We start from the raw sequence: 20,177 nt of genomic DNA, 5'->3' as shown, positions 1-20,177 counted from the left end.
AAAATTGAGTTTATATCTGCATTGTCAAACTCACACCAAAGTAGATAAAATTATCCCAAAAGGGGTGGGGGAGACAATTGATCCAAAACCTCAACACTGGGAAATATCTTAAAGGTCATTTAGAAAAATGCATGTTCTCCTTCTTCCCCATCCCAGTGCTTGATATGATTCTTTAACATGTTAAGAGTCTTTGCAAAGTTTGAGGATGCTACTCTAGAAATAACCTTTCTACCTGGTTTTATTATCTTTGCAAACAAACACGTGTGAGCTGATGTAGCTAGAGGCTTGTAAATCTGATTCTCATGAGCAAAATGGTGAAGCTGTGGCTTCCTCCTGCCCACTCTCCCATGATGTTTGGCCACAGCCTCTCTTGGGGGAGGATGTTTATTGCAAGCATCCGGAGAAGTATTGTGCTTTGTTCAGGATCCACCTGCTCCTCTTGGGGCCTAAACACAATTCACTGATGCCGCTGGACTCCAGAGTGGGAGGCTAACTGCCGTTATTCCCTTGAATTTAGTCCAAGAAACTAAGTGAGGGGTGGGGGGGCCCTGTGCAGAGGCCAACCAGTTGGGATGTTAAGTTGAACAACAATTCCCTGAGTTCTTTGTTTGGTAGGTGCTAGGATTAGTGCAGTCTGGGTTCAGAATTTTACAATGTCCACCATCCCCCACCACACTTAGGAGTCCTACAGTACAGTCAGAGAGAAATGACGATAGCAGTAAGGCAGAATAGGGTAAAATATGGGCTTTAAATGATATATAAGGTACTGCTATTAATAATAATCGTAATAGCTGGAATTTATCTAGTGCCCATTAGGTTCCCAGCACCATTTTGGACACTTTTCACGCAAATATCTCTTTAGTCACCACAGCAACTCAGCAGACAGCCGAGGAACCTGATGCTCAGACCAGTTGCACGACTTGCAAAGAATCTAGTATCTTTGTGCCTCCATTTCTTCATCTCCCAGAGGAGGAGAATAATAGCACCCATCTCATAGAGCTGTGTGAGGCCTCGATGGGTCCATATGTGTAAAGCACTTAGAACAGTGCCTAGGACATAGCAGGTACCCTTTACTGTAATTGCCATACATACAAACTGAGAGCTTTGACCATATGGAAGTCAAGATACTCCTCCCAAAGCCCCCACAACACATGACATACGGCACAAACATACACAAGCCACATGCACAGAGGTTTTCACACAGTGTCTTATATTCGGGGCTTGATAAATGTCAGAGCAGCTGGACAGTCTCAAGGTGCAGCTTCTTGGACTCGCTGTTTTAAAGAACAGGTTTTTCCGGAAGCAGAACCTCTACCCAAGGACTTACTGGGAGACCTGCAGAATTGATTCTTTTCCTGAGAAGTGAAGCAGCAGTGGCCTGAGAATTCACTTTTCTGTGACCTCATCTCTTGGGGAGTTTCTGAGACTCTTTTTGGACTCCTGACTCTAGCCATGCTCTTCTGGCCTCATCCAAGCCCAGTTATTTTCCCTAAGATCCCTCAGAGTCCAGCTGGGTCCCGAGGCCAATCTTGACCTTGCCTTGTGCAGGAGCAAAGGAGCCTGGGTTTTCCTGCCTTCGGTCACCGCAGTAGGAAAATACCCAGGCTCCATTCCAACTGGGAGGACCCTCCGGCCCTGTCTCAAGCAGCAGTCCTGCCTGCAAACAGGAAGCTTTCTGCTCCGCGGAGGCTTAGTTCTGATGACGGTCACACGCCCCAGCAGTTTTTCCCTAACAGGAAAGATGTCAGAGCCGTTCAGGCATTTCCTCCTCTGCCATCTGCTATCCGGACTGAGGAGAAAGTCTTAGTTTCGGTTCCTTTCCTGCGTGTGCAGGGGAGGTCACTCCGATGGGAGGCTGCTGAGATAAATCCTGGAAAGTGGGAGAACAGAGTTTTGAAGGGCACATAGCCAGTGCCTCCAATTCACGCCTTTCCTGGGACTCGATGGTTGAAGACTTATCTGGGTTTATCTTCTGCGTCTGAGTTCCTGAGTCCTGTGAACCAGTCAGCAACCTGGCGGGCGATCTATGAACTCCATTAAAACTGGGATCCATGCTTTTAATGGAAAAGGGGGGTGGAAAACCAGACAAAAACACCATTTTGGTTGGAGCAATGCTCTTTGGATAGTAAGAGAGGAAGCCACTGAGGCTCCTGTTGAGTGTCCAGTCATAGATTTGTTCTGGATTCCTCACCTCCCGTGGCTTTTCTTCCACCATGGAAGCCTACTGTAACCTTGAAACAAAGGACTTTTTCTTAGTTATTATTGCATTATTAATTTTTTTCTGTTGGTGGTAATGTCTTTTGAATTTAATTTGAATAGCGTATGTGTACATGGGCAATTCTTAAATAAGATAATGCTTCCTTGGTTTGTTCTCTGACGTCTTAGATGATGATAGATTTATGTTTTGGTATTGGGAAAATTTTGAGTTTTTTTGTGTTGTGTCATTGCACATACACAATTAGTAGTATTTTTTTTTTTTAGTTGGAATTTTAGAAAGAAGAATGCTTCTTGTGGAGGGGGGTAGTAATGTGTTTTAAATCAGAATTATTACTTGAGACGCTGGATGCAGTATAGGATATAGTAATAACTTCATCTCCTGCTCTCTGTTTTTCTCTGCCTTCCCAGGAGGACTTTAAGAAGGACAAAGGAGAAGGCCTGGCCCAAGTACTGTGTAGGGAGGAGCAGGCTGACGCCGAGGCTGGGGCCCGTGTGTGCTCCTTGCTCCTTGCCCAGTCTGAGGTTAAGCCTCAGTGCCTGCTGCTGGTATTGGCCAACAGGACAGGTAAGGGACACATCTGTCTGGGGAGCCCAGGAGCTTGGGAGTGAGTAGGGCTAAGCTTAGGCAGGGCTGAGGCTGGAGCATCCTGTGTGGGTATCAGGCATCTCAGCCCTAGAGACCACAAGGCTTGGCTGACTTTGGGAGTGGCCGGCGCCAGACAGACCATCCCAGCCATCAGAGCATCTTCCAGAACCACATGAAAGGGTAGATCCAGGATGAACTGGTCTAGCTTCTAGATTCAGCAACCCCTGTTTCTAATTCTAGAAATTTCCAGCAAACTCCAGCTTCTGAAAAAGCACGAGTCTGACCTGGAAAAGGTAAGTTCTCTGAGATGAGGGGTCTCAGAGGGAATACTGGGTCCGCGGAGCTCACTGGCGTGGGGGAGGAAGTAACTCTCTTCTCCAGTCCTACCTTTCCTGGCTCTCCACCCTTCCCTGATGGTCTTCAACTTTCTAGGCCTGAACCAAAAATTTCATAGTGCAGCTTAACTAAGAGACGTCAGTCTTCAATCCTGTTTCAAAAATCCCTAAGGTCAATGTCCCTGTTGAGTCACACACAGGGATCTAGAGTGGGCTGGGCTCCTCTTCCAGAACCCACTTTTCACAAGTGACAGGCTATCTTTTCTGTGTCTTCTTTTCAAGCTGGGGATCAAAAGTGTCACTAAGCAAGATGTTGCGAGCCACCAGAGCTATTCCCGGAAGACCCTGATTGCACTGGTCACCTCGGGGGTCCTGCTGGCTGTCCTGGGCATCACTGGCTATTACCTGATGAATCGCCGCAGCTGGAGCCCCGCAGGAGAGAGGCTGGTCAGTTCTGGGGTCCAGGGCAAAGGAAATGAGGAGGATAGCGGTCATCTGGGGAGGTCCATGGATGCCATGGATGAGGAGGAGAAATACCAGAAAAGGCACTTCTGTGCACTTATATAGGGATACGCGTGCACACACACAGTGTCTGTGGAAAATTCAAAACATTACATAGTCCCTTGGGGAGGGGGCAGTGACTGGGGCCAGCCTGCCTACGCACTGTGGCAGCAGATGTTTTCTGGGAGAGTTCAGCTGGGTGCCCCCAGAATCAGCCACACTTATTTGCAAGCATATTAAATGCCCACTGGGTGCCATCTTGCTCACGAGGAGGGCACACATGGAAGGAAGATTACTTCTGAAGTGTTCTGGATGAGGGAGGACAAGGCTGAGGTTGGACTCTTGGCCTCTGGCCTGTTTCCCATTCTGGGGAGGTTATTCCACTCTTGGGACTGCCTGTTTTCTTGGCGGGAGCTGGCTACTGAGCTGCGGTGGCATGGTGTGGTGCCTCTCCTCTGTCCTCTCTCCTCCAGGAGCTGGAACCCTGACTGCTCTCCAGGAAGAAAGGAGTCTGCACATGCAGCTGCATCCCCCCTCCCTCCTGCTCCTGGCCCCCGCTTCCTGTCTGGGCCCCTCCCCCACCCCACAGAGTCTGATACGCCTGCTTACCAGATAATGCTACTTTATTTATACACTGTCTAGGGCGAAGACCCTTATTACACGGAGAACGGTGGAGGCCAGGGCTATAGCTCAGGACCTGGGGCCTCCCCTGAGGCTCAGGGAAAGGCCAGTGTGACCCGAGGGGCTCAGGAGAACGGCACCGGCCAGGCCACCTCCAGAAACGGCCATTCGGCAAGACAACATGTGGTGGCTGATACTGAATTGTGACTCGGCTGGGTAGGGCGGGGCTGGGCAGTGTGCGGGGCCCCTCCCTGCATCTGACCACAAGCTGCCTCCTCTGTGGGTGACCCAGGTCCTTGTTTGTTGTTGTTGTTGTTGTTGTTGTTTGTTTCCAGAGGTGTGGGTGGGTTCCTGGTTTCAATGACAGTTGGAAATAGAACTTTCCAGAGACAAAAGGATGGGGTGGATTTTTTTTTTCTCAATAAAAAGTGGTGTGGGTAAATACTGTAATTAAAGTGATACTGAAACACCAGCTGTTTTTTGGCTCTGTCTTAGCTGGGTGCATCTAAATGCAAGAGTGGTCTCTCCATCAGACCTAGCCGAACTATGCAATGATGGTGGGGAGGGGCTAGCCAGGGAAGAGGCTGGACCACCTCAGCAGGTACAGGTACCAGCCAGGATGTAAGGACCTTTGGCTGAGTCTGCCACCTGCTCCCCACCATGGGGAGCGGTTGGGAGGCTCCCAGGAAAGCTGGCTGTTTCCAGCCGGAGGAAGAAAGGCAGGCTCGAGTGCAGCCTCAGGATGGAGGGTGGTGTGCTGGGGACATATGGGCTGTACACGTCATAGACAGCCTTCTGAGAAGAGGGACATGCTGGTCACTGCGTGCACAGTAGGCAAAACAAAGCGAAGGAGCAATGTCTTACGCACCCTCTGTTATCAGACTGCCCCCTCCGCTAGGTCAGGGCAGACATAGTAAAGGACCGTGTGGGAACTACTGTTCTAAAGATCTGGCTACCAACTCCAGGAGGGGCCTGGTGTCCACCCTCAAGATTCAGAAAGCAGCCTAACTGCAAAAAGTTTTTTAAAAGTTTGTAAGCACTCACCTCCCCCCAGCTTCCCGATGCCCCCTAACCCCACCCCGCCACAGGAAGTGGGGGAATCAGTGTTGCCAGACACTGCTAAGTAGCTCCAGGAAACACCCCCCAGTGTGTCAACAGAGGCAGAGGAGGTTGGGGCCAAACAAGGGTTGATTCTTCCATTCTTATCTCACCAAAGCCAGACCTTTCCCCTCAGCTCTCCCCCACCCCCATCTCCTCCTTGCTTTTCTCCAACTTCTCTAACCAGAGGTTCCTCCCCAGGACTCCAGGAGATACAATAAAGGCATGAGGTCTAGAGTCTCCCCTAGATGGCTGACTTGGGGGTTGGAGCAAGGGGAGGTGGTAATGGGAAAGGGAAGCCCAGCTGGCCTGCCTCTAGTTGCACATCTTGCCACGAGAGTGACCAGATGAGGGCTTGGCCCAGGCAGGGGCATCGGGGAGAGGGATGGATATGGGGTACAGACTCCCAGGAAACACAGTAATACTGCTCCAGACCACCACCCACATCTGCAGAGGGGGTTCTTACCCTCCACACAGGAAGGAATTCAAGCCCAGGGGCAAGAGTGAGAGAAAGAACCGACATGAAGTGTAGGCAGAAGTAGAAGGATTTATTGAAAGCAGAGTACAGTTTTTAAAAAGGCAAAAGAGCAGATTGATCCAAGGAGGAACAGTATCACCCTAGGGTTAGGGTCTGTCCTTTTATGCTAATCCCTAATTATATGCTAAGCTCAGGGTGGAATATTCACAGATTTTCTGGGAAAGGGGTGGAGAGTTCCTAGAACCGGGAACCCTCCCCTTTCTTGACCTTATTTGGTAACTTCTGGGAGTTGGCATGGCGCTGGTGGGTGTGATTTTTACTGTGTTAACAAGGGGCATTCATTTAGGGACCCTGTTGCCTCAATTGTGCGTGAGCATACTCCGATTAAAGGAATTCCCCCTTTACCTTAGATAAAGATGTTAGGGCTAAAGTAAAATAACTAAAGGGGCCCTATTGGTTACATCTATTTTAGCTAAACATATTCATATTCTTGTGACGTTCTTATCCTGTTGGCCTTCTCCTTCTGCCCCCTGCCCTCTGCCCTAACTGCCCTAACATCCCACTCCAGGCTCCATGGGAGGGGGAGAAAAGGCAACTGAGTCTTGGAACCAGGCCCAGCCTCAGGCCCAGCAACCTGCGATAGCATTTCACCCGAGTTTGTCCGAATATGTATGTAGGCTTTGGGAGGAAGGGGTGTGTGTGTGTTGGTGGGCGGCGGCAGGTTCCCTGTGATGGCTGGACAGCTTGCCCTGACTTACCGAATTTGCTTTCTGGAAACTCAGACTTTCCCACCTCTAGCCTGAGCCTCCCGGTGCGGCAATGGCGCCACCTGCTGGCCTTGCCGAGCTCCTACGGCTCGGCCTCCACGTGCGTTTTCCGTCCGGCTGCCCCACCCTTAGCCGTCCAGGGCGGCTTCTCTCCTACGCAAAGCTGTATCACTAGAGAAAGTCGCTGCTGGGGAGGACTTCAGAGCTTACATTCAATTCAGCTCTCCTGCGGTACAGTTAAGTCAAGCCCAGAGAAGAGAGGTGGCTTTCCCAATCGCCCGGAATTCATGCCTCCTGAATCCGAGGTTTCCCCCACTCTTCTGCTTAGGTCTCTGGGTTCCTCCAGTCCGATGCCACGAAGCCAGCGTGGCAGTGCCAGGAGAGGTCTGGGACTTCCCCTCTGCAGCATGTCATCGATGTGCTATGCCTGGGCGGCCACGCAGGTCCTGGAGGAGCCTGGGGACAAAGATCCCTGGAGGCCGGGCACAGTCAGCCCAGGAGAATTACATTTATGGAAATCTTACTCTGATTGCAATCATCTGCCAGATTTTCATCTAAATGGATAAATAGGAGTATCCTCCAAGTCTGGATAAATAGATCAACCCCATCCCATTCCCTCCAGGTAGACTGACCCCAACTTCCTCTTCGCACAAACCCAGGAGAGGGAAGCAATTTTGTGCAACAGGATGTTGCTTCTGTTCCTAAAACCCCCATCCAAGGAGCTCCCAGCCACCATTCAATCATTCAACAAGTCTTGTTGAACATTCACTATGTGCTGCACACTGTTCCAGAGACTGGGTATAGAGGAAACACTCATGGATCTTATAATTCTAGCAGAAGAGAAAGATAATTTTATTTCTATAAATATGTGCACATATTTTCAGATCATATTAAGAGCTATGAAAAATATAAAATATCATGAGAATACTGGCTGGTATTTTACATATGGTGGTTACTATTAAAAAGGTAACAGTTGAGAGTGTAGGTTCCCTGGAATGAAATGAAGAAGCAAGTTGTAGGCCAGGCTAGGGGAGATCATCCCACACAGCACAGAGGAAATGGCAAGGATGAAGCGCTGTGAAGCAAACCCTCCAAGGATGAAGCGCTGTGATGCAAACCCTCCGAGTGCAGAAAGCTCTGTACAAGGAAGGGTAAGACAGCCATGAGGCTGTGTCGGTGAGTGACGGGGGAGGGACAGGAGGCCGACCACATGAGGCCTTTTAGGAGTAGGTTGGGAAGCTGCTGGAGAGTTTTGAAAAGAGAAGTCACATACTCTGTTTTATGTTTTAAAAGGATCATGCAGGTTGCTGAGTAGAGAATAGAGGTAGAGGGACAAGAGAGTAGAAGGAAGGAGAGCAGGTGGACTATAGTGACAGTATCAAGAGAATCGATCTTGGCTGGGAGTAGGTGATAATATCGGTAGTGGTGAGATGAAGCAGAATTCAAAAAATGTTTTGAAGGTAGAGCTAACAGGACTTGCGTGGCATCTATTCCTTCAAATAATCACAACGACTACGATAGTAGCTAGCTCTTACTGAGTACTTACTGTATGAACATTGAGATGCTGTACCAGTATTTAAGTAGTGGGTTTTACTTAAGATTCACAGAAATCCTATGAAGTGGGTACTATTATCTCAGTAAAAGAAACCGAAACTCAGAGAACAACAAGGAACTGTGCCAGGTGCTCAGTGGCAGAGGCAGGGATGAGTAAGATGTGAGTTTATCTGAATCCACAGATTTTAAAATCTTGGGGAGAATACTGCAAGTACATTCAACAAACAAATAAGTGGGAAAAAAAACCCAACAAAAAACAAATGCGAGACAGAAAGTGAGAAATAACACAAGAATAAATGAAGACTGTGGCTGCAGAGGTGGGCAGGACTCCTTCCAGCTCGGGAGCTCTGAGACGGAGGCTTGGACGGTATGTCTGAGTGGGTCTGTAAAAATGAGTAAGATTTTCACGGCAATCACGGACGGGTTAGGACATTTGAGGCTGAGAGGAGAGCACATACAATATGCAGACATGGGAAGGATAAGGTACTCTCAAAGGACAATGTGTTTTCCAGTATGGCAGGGAAGTAAGATGTGTTAAAGGAAGCTGAGTCCCAGAAAGATTCATGTGTCACAGTTTATAGAGTATTTAAAGCTAGACCACAGAGTTTAATTTTATTCAATAGAAAAGGAGGAGCCAGTGAAGTTTCCATTTATCCATCAATTTATTCATTTATTCAACAGATATCATATTTTTTGAGTGCTTATTATAAGCCAGGTACTATGCCAGGCACCTGGGATAAGACACGGTGTAGGAAGCTCTGAGTGGAAGGGGCATAAGCAGGAGTTAAAAGAGAGGAGAGAGACGGGTGTCCCAGGCAGAGGGAGGAGCCTTGGCCCAGGTGCAAAGTGAGGGTGGTCATTCCAGAAATGCGAGTGATTCTTCTAAGGCCCAAGGGAAGAATAGAATTCTTCCTCATACCTTTTATTCCTTTGCTGAGACTTTCTGTTCTCTTGTTCCGAGCATGTTGTAATGTCTCACCGAAGCATTGTTTATGATGGCTGTTTTGAAATTCTCGCCAGATGATTCTAACATCTCTATCATCTCCGGGTTGATGTCTGTCAATTGTCTTTTCTCGTTTAAGTTGAGATTTTCCCAGTTCTTTGTAATACCAGTGATTTTTTAAATGTAGGACTCCGGATCTTATTTAAATCTTCTGTTTTAGCAGGCATCCTTTGATACTGCACTGGTGGGTCTAAGTTCCTTACCAGCCGTTGACACCTGCAGGGTGGAGAAGTGAAGGAAAGGGGGTGCCCCATTACTGCTGTGCCAGGGTAGAAGTTCAGGCTCCCCATTAGGTCTTTGCTGATGCTACCCTGGTGCTATGTCAGTCTCTGAGGCCTGAGGTCCCTAGCCATTCTGCCTTCTTCTCTCTGCCTGTTACAGTCTCCTTATGTTTGATTTACATATAATGTCCAGGGTTTTTAGGTGTACTTAGTGGGAGGAATAGGAAGAAGTTTGTCTACTCCATCTTGTCTGGAACTGGAAGTTCAAGCAAAAAATACAAGGGAGGACAGAAAATCACAACCATCAGATTGGAGAGTAAGGCAGGTTCTAGACCAGCTATTCCCAAAGCCCTCTTACACTCTAGAAAATTGAGGTCGTCAAAGAGCTTTTGGTTTTGAAGGTCATATCTATCAATAATTACTGTATCTGAAATTAAAACTAAGAAAATTTTTAATTATTTTTAAATTTTAAGCTAACAATAATTATCCCATTGCATGACAATGTAACATATTTTTAAATGAAAAATAATTATATTTCCAGAACAAAAACTATTAGGGAGAAGAGTGTCATTGTATTATGTTGTGTTAATCTCAGGTACCTGGCTTAATACCTGCTGATTCTTTTTGTTTGCTTCCGTATTCAGTCTGTTGTGGTATTACATGATGTGTAGCTTCTGGAACACTCTACTGTATACTTGTGAGAGAATGAACACAAAAAAGGCATGTAACATTTTAGTATTATTATGAAAATAGCTTTGACTTCAGAGATCCCTTAGAAATGTTTTAGGGACCCCCAGGGGAGCCTGGATCCCATGTTGATTACAGCTGCTCCACACCTGCTCCGTTTCAGTAGCCACTAGTGACATGTAGCTACCAAGCACTTAAAATGTGGCTAGTTCAAATGAGAAACAGAAATTTGAACCTTATTTAATTTTAATGAATTTGAATTTTAAAATGGGAACAATTTAACGTGCCCCCCGGCCTTTTTTTGAGTTTAACATAACCTTATAGTTTTGGTAGGAATACATTTCCCTTTAACCCATGAAAACTTAGCATCTGAATTGAGATGTGCTGTATGGGTTAAATACAGGACAGATTTGAAGGATTTAGAAAAAAAGAATGTAAGCTATCTCATTAGTACTTTTTTATACTGAGTATGTTTTACTGTAATAATATTTTGGATATATTGGAGTAAATAAAAAGTATTTTAAAATTAATTTAACTGGGTTTTTTTTGTTTGTTTGTTTGTTTGTTTTAATTTTCCTAACCTCCCACCCTCCTCCAGCCAGCCCTATCTGCCGGTTTTTGTTTTTTTTTTCTCTGTAAAATGTGGCTACTAGAAAATCTTAAATTAGAAGTACAGCTCACATTATATGTCTACCCGGCTATGCTACTCTCGATGAATCTAGATGATGAAGGTTTTGTGTGCCACGTGAAGTTTATTCTTTATTTTGAAGGTAATGGGGAGCCATCAAAAAGTCTGAAATAGGGAGGGACATGTCAGATTTGCATTTTAGAAAGCTCACTGTGGCCGCAGTGTGGAGCATGGACTGTGGGAAGAACCAGTTCGGAGGTGATTGCACGATCCTAGGTGAGAGAGACGTGTGGTCTACAGAGACGTGGCTAAATTGGAGACGTCATGGAAAGATGAAATCAACTGGATTTGGTTCTTCGGTGTAATAATGGCATTGTGGTTATATAGGAAAATGCTTTTACTTTTAGGAGATGCTTGCAAGAATATTTAGGGATAAAGTGTCATAATGTCAAATGGTCCAACATATTCACATAGAAATACACACACACACACACACACACACACAGAACATCTGTGAGGGAATAAGAGTGAAAAAGCAAATAGCATCTTAGTAGTATTATGAATATATATGTATGGGGAAGGAGGAAGAAAGCAAATGTGACACGAAATATTAGCAATTTTGAATCTAGGTGAAAGTAATCTAGTAAATGGGAGATCATTTTACTCTTTGTGTAAACTTTTTGTGGGTTTGAGAATTTCTGAAATAAAAAGATGGGGAGAAAATGAAAAAAACAAAACAAAACTGAAATAACCTTCACAGGTCTTGGCAATGACTGACTAGATAGGAGAGGAAGGTGGAAGGGCAGTCAAGAGTGATCTTCTGGCTTCTTGCTTGGAAACGGAGCGGACAGTGTTGTCATTCCCAACGTGGAAACGCTGGAGGAGAGACGGGATTGTGGAATGACGATGCGGTTAGTGTCGAGTGTGTGGACTGGGAGGGGCTCTGGGCTGTGACGGGCAGTGTTTGGGCCTGAAGTTTGTGGGAGGGAAGCGTGCTAGTGATGCCGCAGGCTCGGTGTCTTCAGAATCTAGATGGTAACTGAGGGTTTTGGAGGGTAGTACAGTATCAAGGGCATGCGTGGAGAACGAGAAGAGATGACACGTGAGGCTAAAATCCCAGCGAACACTGACGTTTCAGGCTCAGCGTTGGGGTGGACAACTCCCAAGACGGCCGAACGCACCGCTTCGTAGGCAGGCCCTGTGCAGTCCCTCCCACACAGGTCTGCGTGACAGGAAGGGCACGTGGGATGGCAAGTCACTCCTGAGACTGGGTTCTAAGACATCGTGGTCTTTATCTTGGTCCACACATGCTCATTCTTCTCGGATCCTTTGCTCTGGGGGAAGCCATCTGTGGTGTCACGAGCAGCCCCACGGAGAGGTCCGTGGGGGAAGAACTGAAACCTCTTGCCAACCGCCATGTGAGGGAGCTTGGAAGACCCTGGAAGAGGATCCTCCAAAAAAAAAAAAAATTTTTTTTTTTATTAAAAATAAATAAATAAATAAATAAGATTGCGATCTCATGGGAAATCTTAAGTCATTCCACCCAGCTACATTGCTCCAGATCCCTGACCCTAAGAAACTGTGTGACATAATCAATGTTGTTTTGAGTCACTAAATTTTGGGGTAATTTGTTATGCACCAAGTAATATACATGCCTCAAAAGAGACTTTGAAGGGGTGGTCAGGGAGACATGAGAACTGTGAGACTGGGGTCATGAGAAGCCAGGGAAGAGACTATCTCATGGAGTACCAGAGTTTTCAACAAAGGTGTGATTGATAACCCTGGTAAAAACAGTCATTAGAGTGTGGGAGGGCTGAAACCAGATTATAGTGGACTGAAGAGTAAATAATAATACAAGCTATAATTTTTCTATTATTATACTTATTGGGAAAAAATGTATGATAAGTATCATAATCCCCATTTTAGAGATGAAAAAATCAAAGTCCCACTGCTAGTATGTGACAAAATCCCCCTGAACTGTGACCTATTAACGAACCCTTTCCAACTACATTCATGACTCTTTCTGGGAAGAAGTATGATACCTTTTGGTTTTGTACCCTCATTCCATTTGTGATGTTCTTGCATCCCTTGTAATTTTAGTGCCCCAACCAGCTTTCCAGCTAGGATGGTCCTTCATGTGGCTCTGCCTAGCTCACCCCACCTGTCTTAGGTAAGTCCTTAGAAAGAGAACAAATTAAACTGAGACATTCTTTCCTTCATTCCACACTTAATTATTTAGCTCGTTGTAAAAGCCTCAGCTACCTGGCCAGCCTTCTTAGACATCAATGGACAACCAACTCGATGTGGCAGGCAATTTGACATATGAAGCCAGCACTTTCCAGGCAAAAGAAAATCTGCCTTATCTTCAGAAAGAGGGGGCCCCTGCCCAAGGTCGAATAGAGTACAGTAAAATTTAGCAACTGCAGCATCAACAAATGAAGCAATCAGAGTAATCATTCAGCAGTGATTAATAGCAACAACTCTTCTTAGGGCTCAGACATGAAGCTATAGATAGGTAGCTATTCCTAGCTCAAACTCTGTTTTAATGTCTTTGGCCTTCAGTCAATCAATTCACCTTCCTCTGACCCATATTGCCTCCCACACAGAAAGATTTCCTAAGTAACGTTTGCCCTGTGAGTGGAACCCACTTCAGACCTCCTTGAGCTGAATTAAATGTCCACAGGGTGTTGTGGTCAATCTTTCTGGCTTTAGAGTCAGACATGTCTACATTTGGAGTCCAGCTCCAATGTTAGCTAAGTGACTTTAAGCAGGTTACTTTTTTTTTTTTTTTTTTTGAGACAGAGTGTCACTTTGTTGCCCGGGCTAGAGTGAGTGCCGTGGCATCAGCCTAGCTCACAGCAACCTCAAACTCCTGGGCTTAAGCGATCCTACTGCCTCAGCCTCCCTAGTAGCTGGGACTACAGGCATGAGCCACCATGCCCGGCTAATTTTTTTGTATATATATTTTTTAGTTGGCCAGATAATTTCTTTCTATTTTTAGTAGAGACGGGGGTCTCACTCTTGCTCAGGCTGGTCTCGAACTCCTGACCTCGAGCGATCCACCCGCCTCGGCCTCCCAGAGCTAGGATTACAGGCGTGAGCCACCGCGCCCGGCCAGCAGGTTACTTTTTTAACCTTTTTCATCCTCAGTTTCCTCATATGGAAAAAAAAATGGAAATAATAATGTCTACCTCATAGTATGGCCACAAGTATAGCAGGGAGAAAAAGATGTTACACAAAACACGACTGCTGTATTTCTTCCTTCTAAGGTGGAGCAGGATTCATCACAGAGGCACTTCACTCATTTGTTGAGGAAAAAACACTTTGTTAAACATTTTTGGTTCATTAAAGCAGCTGAACATCTGACTCCTCAGCTCCTTCTCTGAGCCCAGAATGAAAATAGCCCAGAATGGAGATGTTTGTTCAAAAGAGCCAAATTTCTTTGCATAATACAGTAACAATAATCCGATGTTTTCAGGGAGAGGTAGAGGGCATTAGAGAGAGAGGAGAATCCTGGGGAAAGGGAAAAATGGCTGCAGATGGGGCTTGGGAGGCAGAAGAGCTAGGAAAGAGCGTGCCGGCATGTTAGCATTGTAATTTCCAGTATTGCCTGCTCTGAGGGGTGCTATAATTATCCTGTGTTGCCCTCCACCTTCAGTGAAAGTCTTCCATGCAAAATGGCCGTATGTTCTGGGAGTCTTTAGGAAAAGAAGGAAAGAAGGGACTCAGCTTGCTATGAATGAGAGTGATAGGACGAGAAGACAGCATTATCAGGAGGGAGATGAAAGAGTTTGAATTCAGGCAGAGCAGGAATTTGTAAGGAAAAGTGACCATAAAAATGTCAGCCCATCGCCCAAGAGTTTTTGGAAATCTTGGGAGAACACAGACTTCCCACAAAATTTAGTATGGGGACTCAGGCTATTAAAAGAAAACACGATCCAAGGAAGCTGATAAAAATCAGGTTACATGAAGATTAAACGAGAGAATGTGCATAAAGCAATTAGCTCCAAGCCCAGCCCTTGATAAGCACTCAACCAAAGGTGGCGCTTATTATTATGATTTAGTGTTCAATTTCCTCTTTTCTTCACCCCTTTGGACTTCAAGGGCTCACGATCTACTTGAAAATTATGATATAGTCATTCATGTATTCTACAAGCATTTATCAACTTCTTTCTATGTATCAGGTAAGGTAAATAATTTCAGACAGTAGTAATTATCATAGCTAATGTTCCTGAGGGCTTAGTATGTGCTGGGTACTGTGCTAAGTGCTTTCCATGGCTTATTTCATTTAATCCTCACAACTATCCTAGGGAGGAACAATTCTACATCCGTGTAGAGCTGCTCATCAGCTGGTTTGAGTTCTCCCATTCTCCCTGTGCCCACCATTAGCCAAGGGAAGGAGGAGAAAGGAGAGAAGGAAAAGGCCTAATTGAACCAGCCAATAGATAATTAGGAGCTGACTATTTTGCCATAATGCAGCACAACATCAATAAATAAATCAATCACTTGGGGGGTGGGGGATGACTTTCCTATAATCAGCTATTAAAGGCTTGTAGCACTAATTAGTCTATTAATTAGAACTGTTTTCTTCCTTCCACGTGTTATCAGCCTGCCAAGGCAGAGAAAACCCAGCCCCGGGGGCAGGAGATAAGAGAAGTAAGACAAACTGAAGTGGGAGATTCAGACAGCTGGGCTTGTGTGTGTTTTAAAAGCACAGCTTAGTGCCCGGGGCAAATCCACCTGCTAGTAGGAAAGGAGCAGTTTATCAAAAACCAAAGGGCTGTTGTCTTTGTTGAGCAGAAAGGGGGGAAAAAAGATTTAATCTTTAAAGAGAAAACCACCATAACCACACTCAGGGATCTGTGAAGGGCAGTTCCACTGCGTGTTCCCTGGGGCACAGGACACAGTGAGAAACAAACATGCTTAGTGCAAAGGCAGCGTTATCAGAAGACCCGGGAGCACGGGGACTCAGTGCCTGGTGCTCGCGTGTGCACATCTTAGGGAACTAACACATACTGAGTTCGTACTATGTGCCTGGCGCCACCTCCGTTCTTTATGGTTGTGATGACTTGTCTGATGATTTCATCCACATTCTCAGAATGTCCTCGAGTTATTTCTGGGAGTTCCCCAAAAGGAGCCTCATCTGAGCCCTCACAGCTGTGGTTACCAAAAGATGGCTGTGCTGCTCTTCCTCTCTTGTGGCTCTCAGTGGTTCATGCTCCCTGCACACAAAGAGTTTAGGGAAGCCTCTCATCACCGTGCCTGACCTTGCCTTAGAAACTCAGAGGGCTCTACCTGGGTCCAGAAACTCACAAGTCATTCTTGTAGAGTTACAACAAGCTCTGAGCCCCAAAGCTGTCTCTGTGTCCCTAAGAAATCCACAATGAGGCTTACTGTCACCTTCACGATCTCTTCCTTGCTTTTCTAGCTCCTCTGCTCTGCTCTGTTCTGCCCTAGTTACTAGACAGACAGTCCCATGCCCTCAGATGTAAAACAGACACAGAGCAGGGTGCTGGGGCAGGTGCATCCACTAGCAAGAGCTCACCAACAACTGTTAGGTTATCTTGTTTAATCCTTACAACAGCCATGTGAAGGGCTATTATCAAGCCCACTTTGCAGAATGGGGAAACTGTGGCCAGGCTTTATGGGCCATGACAAAGCACATAGTAAGAGCTCAGTAAATAGTTGCTGATGAACAGAATTGGGAATATGGAGGAAATCGATTTTCAGCTTCTGGTTAGCTCAAAGCTTGCAGGGATCTGTTATATGGTAAAAGGAGGCTGTCAACTGAGGGAACCCCACTAGAGTGTGAGAAAGGACTGAGATGGGGAGCCTAGGATAGCAGACATCGCATAAGTTAAGAACAACACTGTGTTTTTCATACTATAGCAGAGGGAGGACCAGATGACACAAGAGCAGACAGCAGGGAAACCCAAAGAATGAGTAGAACATAAAAAGCAGAGGAGGAGTGTTCTCACCTCAAGGTCACCTTTAAGGTAGGAAGGGGCATGGTGTTTAGTATGAACAAAGCATACAGGTAAGGGAAAGTGCCAAGAGAGGAGGTGGGAGAGTCAGTTGAGGCCAGATCTCAGAGGCCTGGTGAGCCAGGTGAAGGAGTCTGGACTCATCCTTAGTACCATGTGAAGCTACCTAAGGGTTTTAAGTTGAGAAAGTGATTGATATTTTTGGAAGATCCTTCTGGCTGGGCTACTGTCTTACTTCAAGCTGCTATACCAGAATGCCATAGACTGAGTGGCTTAAACAACAGAAATCTATTTCTCACAGTTGTGGAAGCTGGGAAGTCCAAGATCGAGGTGTCAGCAGATCTGTGTCTGGTGAAGGTCTGCTTGCAGTTGGCCATCTTCTTGTTGTATCCTCACATGGTGGAGAGTAGAGAGCAGGGTGAGAGGGTATCCTCGCTCTGTGTCTCTTCTCATAGAGGCACTAATGCCATTCATGAGGGCTCCACTTTGATGACCTACTTACTTTCTAAAGGCCCCACCTCCTAATACCATCACACTGGGGGTTAGAATTTCAACATATACATTTTAGGGAGACATAGACATTCAGTCCATAGCAGATGTGAAGACTGGATCTAAGCCCAGTAAGACTGAAGGCAGGTAGGCTAGTTAGCTGGAAACAAATGCAGAAATCCAGGCAAGAAATAATGGTTGGTCTGAGCTGGGAATGGAGAGAAGGTCTTTGAGATTTAAAATGCAGGAAGTAGAATCAGGATGTGGTGATTGATTGGGGTATGTGCAAGGAGGGAGGGAAGTAAGCCAGACAAGTCAAGGATGACATCCAGGTTGCTTCTAGCATGTGCACCTAGGGGTAGGGATGTCCCTCATTGGACTACGGGATACTGGTGGTAGAATATTTGCAATTTGGCAGGTGCATCCTGAATGATTTTGTATCCCAGCTTCATCCAGGAACCCCTAAATTATGGCTGCCTCGCCCAGAGGAGGTGGAATGAATGAGAAGATCCTGCCACCTTGAGGATTCTGTTTTCCAGGCACTGAGGTGTGCATGTTATATATGCTGCTGTTGTTGGAGCATCGGGGAAGGAGAGGAGTGCAGGTTTCTCCGAAGCAAAGGCATTCATCTCCCTGGGCCTCCGTGGGCCTCCTGTTCCCCTCAACCAAACTTCTTTGATTATTTAAGGACTATTTGTCAAGGGGATACAATATAAGGCATTTTAGTAGTTGCAGAGGAAGAAACTGATAAATGAGTTTATAATCTAGGAGAGGTGAGACAATCAACCACAGAAGTGACTGCAGGTGTATGTATATCATGTTAATAGCCACAGAAGGCGTAAAAGAAACATGGTCCCAGAAAACCAGGGTCATAACTGGCACTTCTGAGTGGCAAAATCGGGAAGGAAGAGGCCTTGGAGCAGGCCTTAAGGGAGCGGTGGGACTTCCGGTGGGAGGCGGAAGTGTGGGAGTGGGATGTGGTGGAGATATTCCCGAAAGAGGAAACAGCATGAGAAAGATGGCAGCAGCGGATCCAGGTAATCAGCAGCTCGTCTCCTTCCGTCCTAGGGCATCTGCGTAGAGCGAGTTCTTAAGCTGGGTTCCATGGAGTTTGGGAAGTTTCAGAATTGAGTTGCCTGAAATACTGTGCAAAACTGGGTTTTTGTATGCATGTGCATTTTTTGCGGAGAGAGGGTCCACAGCTCTCCTCTAATTCTCAAAAGAGTCTGTACTAGAAAAGGTCAGAAACAGTACTTCAAATCTCCCAAACTAGATTGAGCAGGTAGGCTGGGACATCTGTGTCTTTTTTCAACAAGCTCGGGAAGTAGCTCGGTGCGCCCCTCAGCTCTCTAGATAGGCCCAGTGAGGCCTTGCAACGCCAGCCCCGGGAGCTTCCCGCCCTTTGCCCACCCCGAGTCCCCACCCCCATTTTACAGGAGGCGTCACCAGCTTCCCCACCGTCGCCACTGCCCTGGGAGAAATACGGGGAGGCAAGGTCAGAGGCAAGGGGGAAGCCAGTATATCGTGCCAAGACTCTGGAATCTCCTTCAGACACAGGTGGGTGGGAGCTGTTCTGCCTCAGGGCTGGGGACCGTCACACTGCCCGTCGTGTCCCCCGCCCCGCCGCAAACCCACGGTCAAATTCTGGGAATTTCCGAAGCGGTCGGCCTGGCTGCGGCAGATTTTCCCGGACGCGAGCGTGCGGTGCCGGCCGCGGCCGCTGGGTGGCGCCGCGCGGGGCGCCGAGCGTGGGAAGCGCGGGCGCGCGGGCTGGCTGAGCTCACACGCCCGGGAAGCGGCCGCCGCGGAGCCGCCGTCCGCAGCGGCTGCGCATCTCGCGCCCGCCGCGGGTCGCCTAGGGGGACGGCGAGCCAGGGTGCGCAGCCCCTTGGGAGGGAGGCGGCCGCCGAGGTGAGAGCCGGGCCCTGGCCGGGCGGGAGTGGGCACCGTGGGCCCGGCCTGCAGGGCGGTCCCGGAGCGTCCCGGGGCTGGGTGGGCTCCCTGGGGACGATGCCGGGGGTCCCGGCCGCGCTCCGATCGCGCCCCACCCCCGCCGCACGCGGCGCGGCCTCCTGGCACCGCTGCCCTCGCCGCGGGCGTGGGAGCGGATCGCGGCCTGGAGCAGCCCCGGGCGGGCCCCGGGCTCTAGGGCCGGGCCGGCTGGCTGGGAGGGAGGTGCATGAGCTGCCTCCTCGGCCCGCACGTGAGCCCCTGCCCCCTCCCCACCTTCCGTTTCTGCGCTCCGCAGTGGGCGTGGTGCCCCTTTGCTGCAGAGGGGGCGCCTGGAGTTGAGGAAGGCTGTGGGGGAGGGAGAGCTCAGAGACAGGTGGTTGAGGGGGCGAGGGATGGTGCGCCAAGGCTCGTGATATTAATGCGTATTTCTTTCTCCCCCCTTCTTCAGGGGGCGCGGAGGTGCGCGTGGAGGAGGAGGCAGGAAGGCCAGAGTCATAGCTCGGGAGAGGGCAGGTGCTGCCGGAGATCCCACTGGGCTCTGCCTCTGTTCAGGCCCCCACCTCCCCAAAATTAATAAAGTGGGTGTGGTGATGATGGTGGAGGAGTTTGATGAAGACCTGGCCCAGAACTGCCCCGGGCCGGCCACCTGGTTCCCGTGTGCATATGCGGGAGGCGCAGACTCTGAGCACTCTGCAGAGGGGGGAGGGGGAATGCCTGGGATCGAAGAAGCTCCCACTGAGGCAGCTGCAGACAGGGGCTGGGGGAGAAGGGGGTGGCGTACCCAGGGCTTCCAGCGGAGGCAGCTGCTGAGCTAGGGGTCCGCGGGGGTCGGAGGTGGGGTAATCCAGAACGGGGGGGGGGGGCAATCTTCAGGCTCCCAGACTAAGTATGTAGTTGGTGGGTTGGCCAGGATATGGTGGGAGATGGGGGCTGTAGGGAAATAGGGTAATTTCCTTAGGAACCCCTTCTTCTGGCTTTGTTTGCAGCCATAGACCAAAATTTGGGATTTGGCGTTTGCCAAATGTGCTTATTATTTTTTTTTTCTTTCCCTTTCG

At 47.9% G+C, this 20,177-nt stretch overlaps 1 protein-coding gene across 4 annotated transcripts in view; it reads left to right on the top strand.

The window, feature by feature from the left end:
* CD34 (CD34 molecule) overlaps nucleotides 1–4,732 on the top strand; it is a 58,734-nt gene extending 54,002 nt beyond the window's left edge. For 3 of the 4 annotated variants that reach the window (XM_045536128.1, XM_045536131.1, XM_045536130.1), the window contains 4 exons: nucleotides 2,626–2,782; nucleotides 3,044–3,096; nucleotides 3,421–3,585; nucleotides 4,282–4,732. In XM_045536128.1, the coding sequence (XP_045392084.1) occupies nucleotides 2,626–2,782; nucleotides 3,044–3,096; nucleotides 3,421–3,585; nucleotides 4,282–4,467 (561 nt within the window). In that variant the 3' untranslated portion in view covers nucleotides 4,468–4,732. The other variant, XM_045536129.1, reaches the window with a different exon arrangement.
* The last annotated feature ends 15,445 nt before the right edge of the window (nucleotides 4,733–20,177 follow it).

The sequence above is a fragment of the Lemur catta genome, chromosome 23 (genome assembly GCF_020740605.2).
Source record: "Lemur catta isolate mLemCat1 chromosome 23, mLemCat1.pri, whole genome shotgun sequence".
Taxonomy (NCBI): Eukaryota; Metazoa; Chordata; class Mammalia; order Primates; family Lemuridae; genus Lemur; species Lemur catta.
The sequence above is the reverse complement of the archived record's forward strand: the minus strand, read 5'-3'. Positions and strand labels throughout refer to the sequence as shown.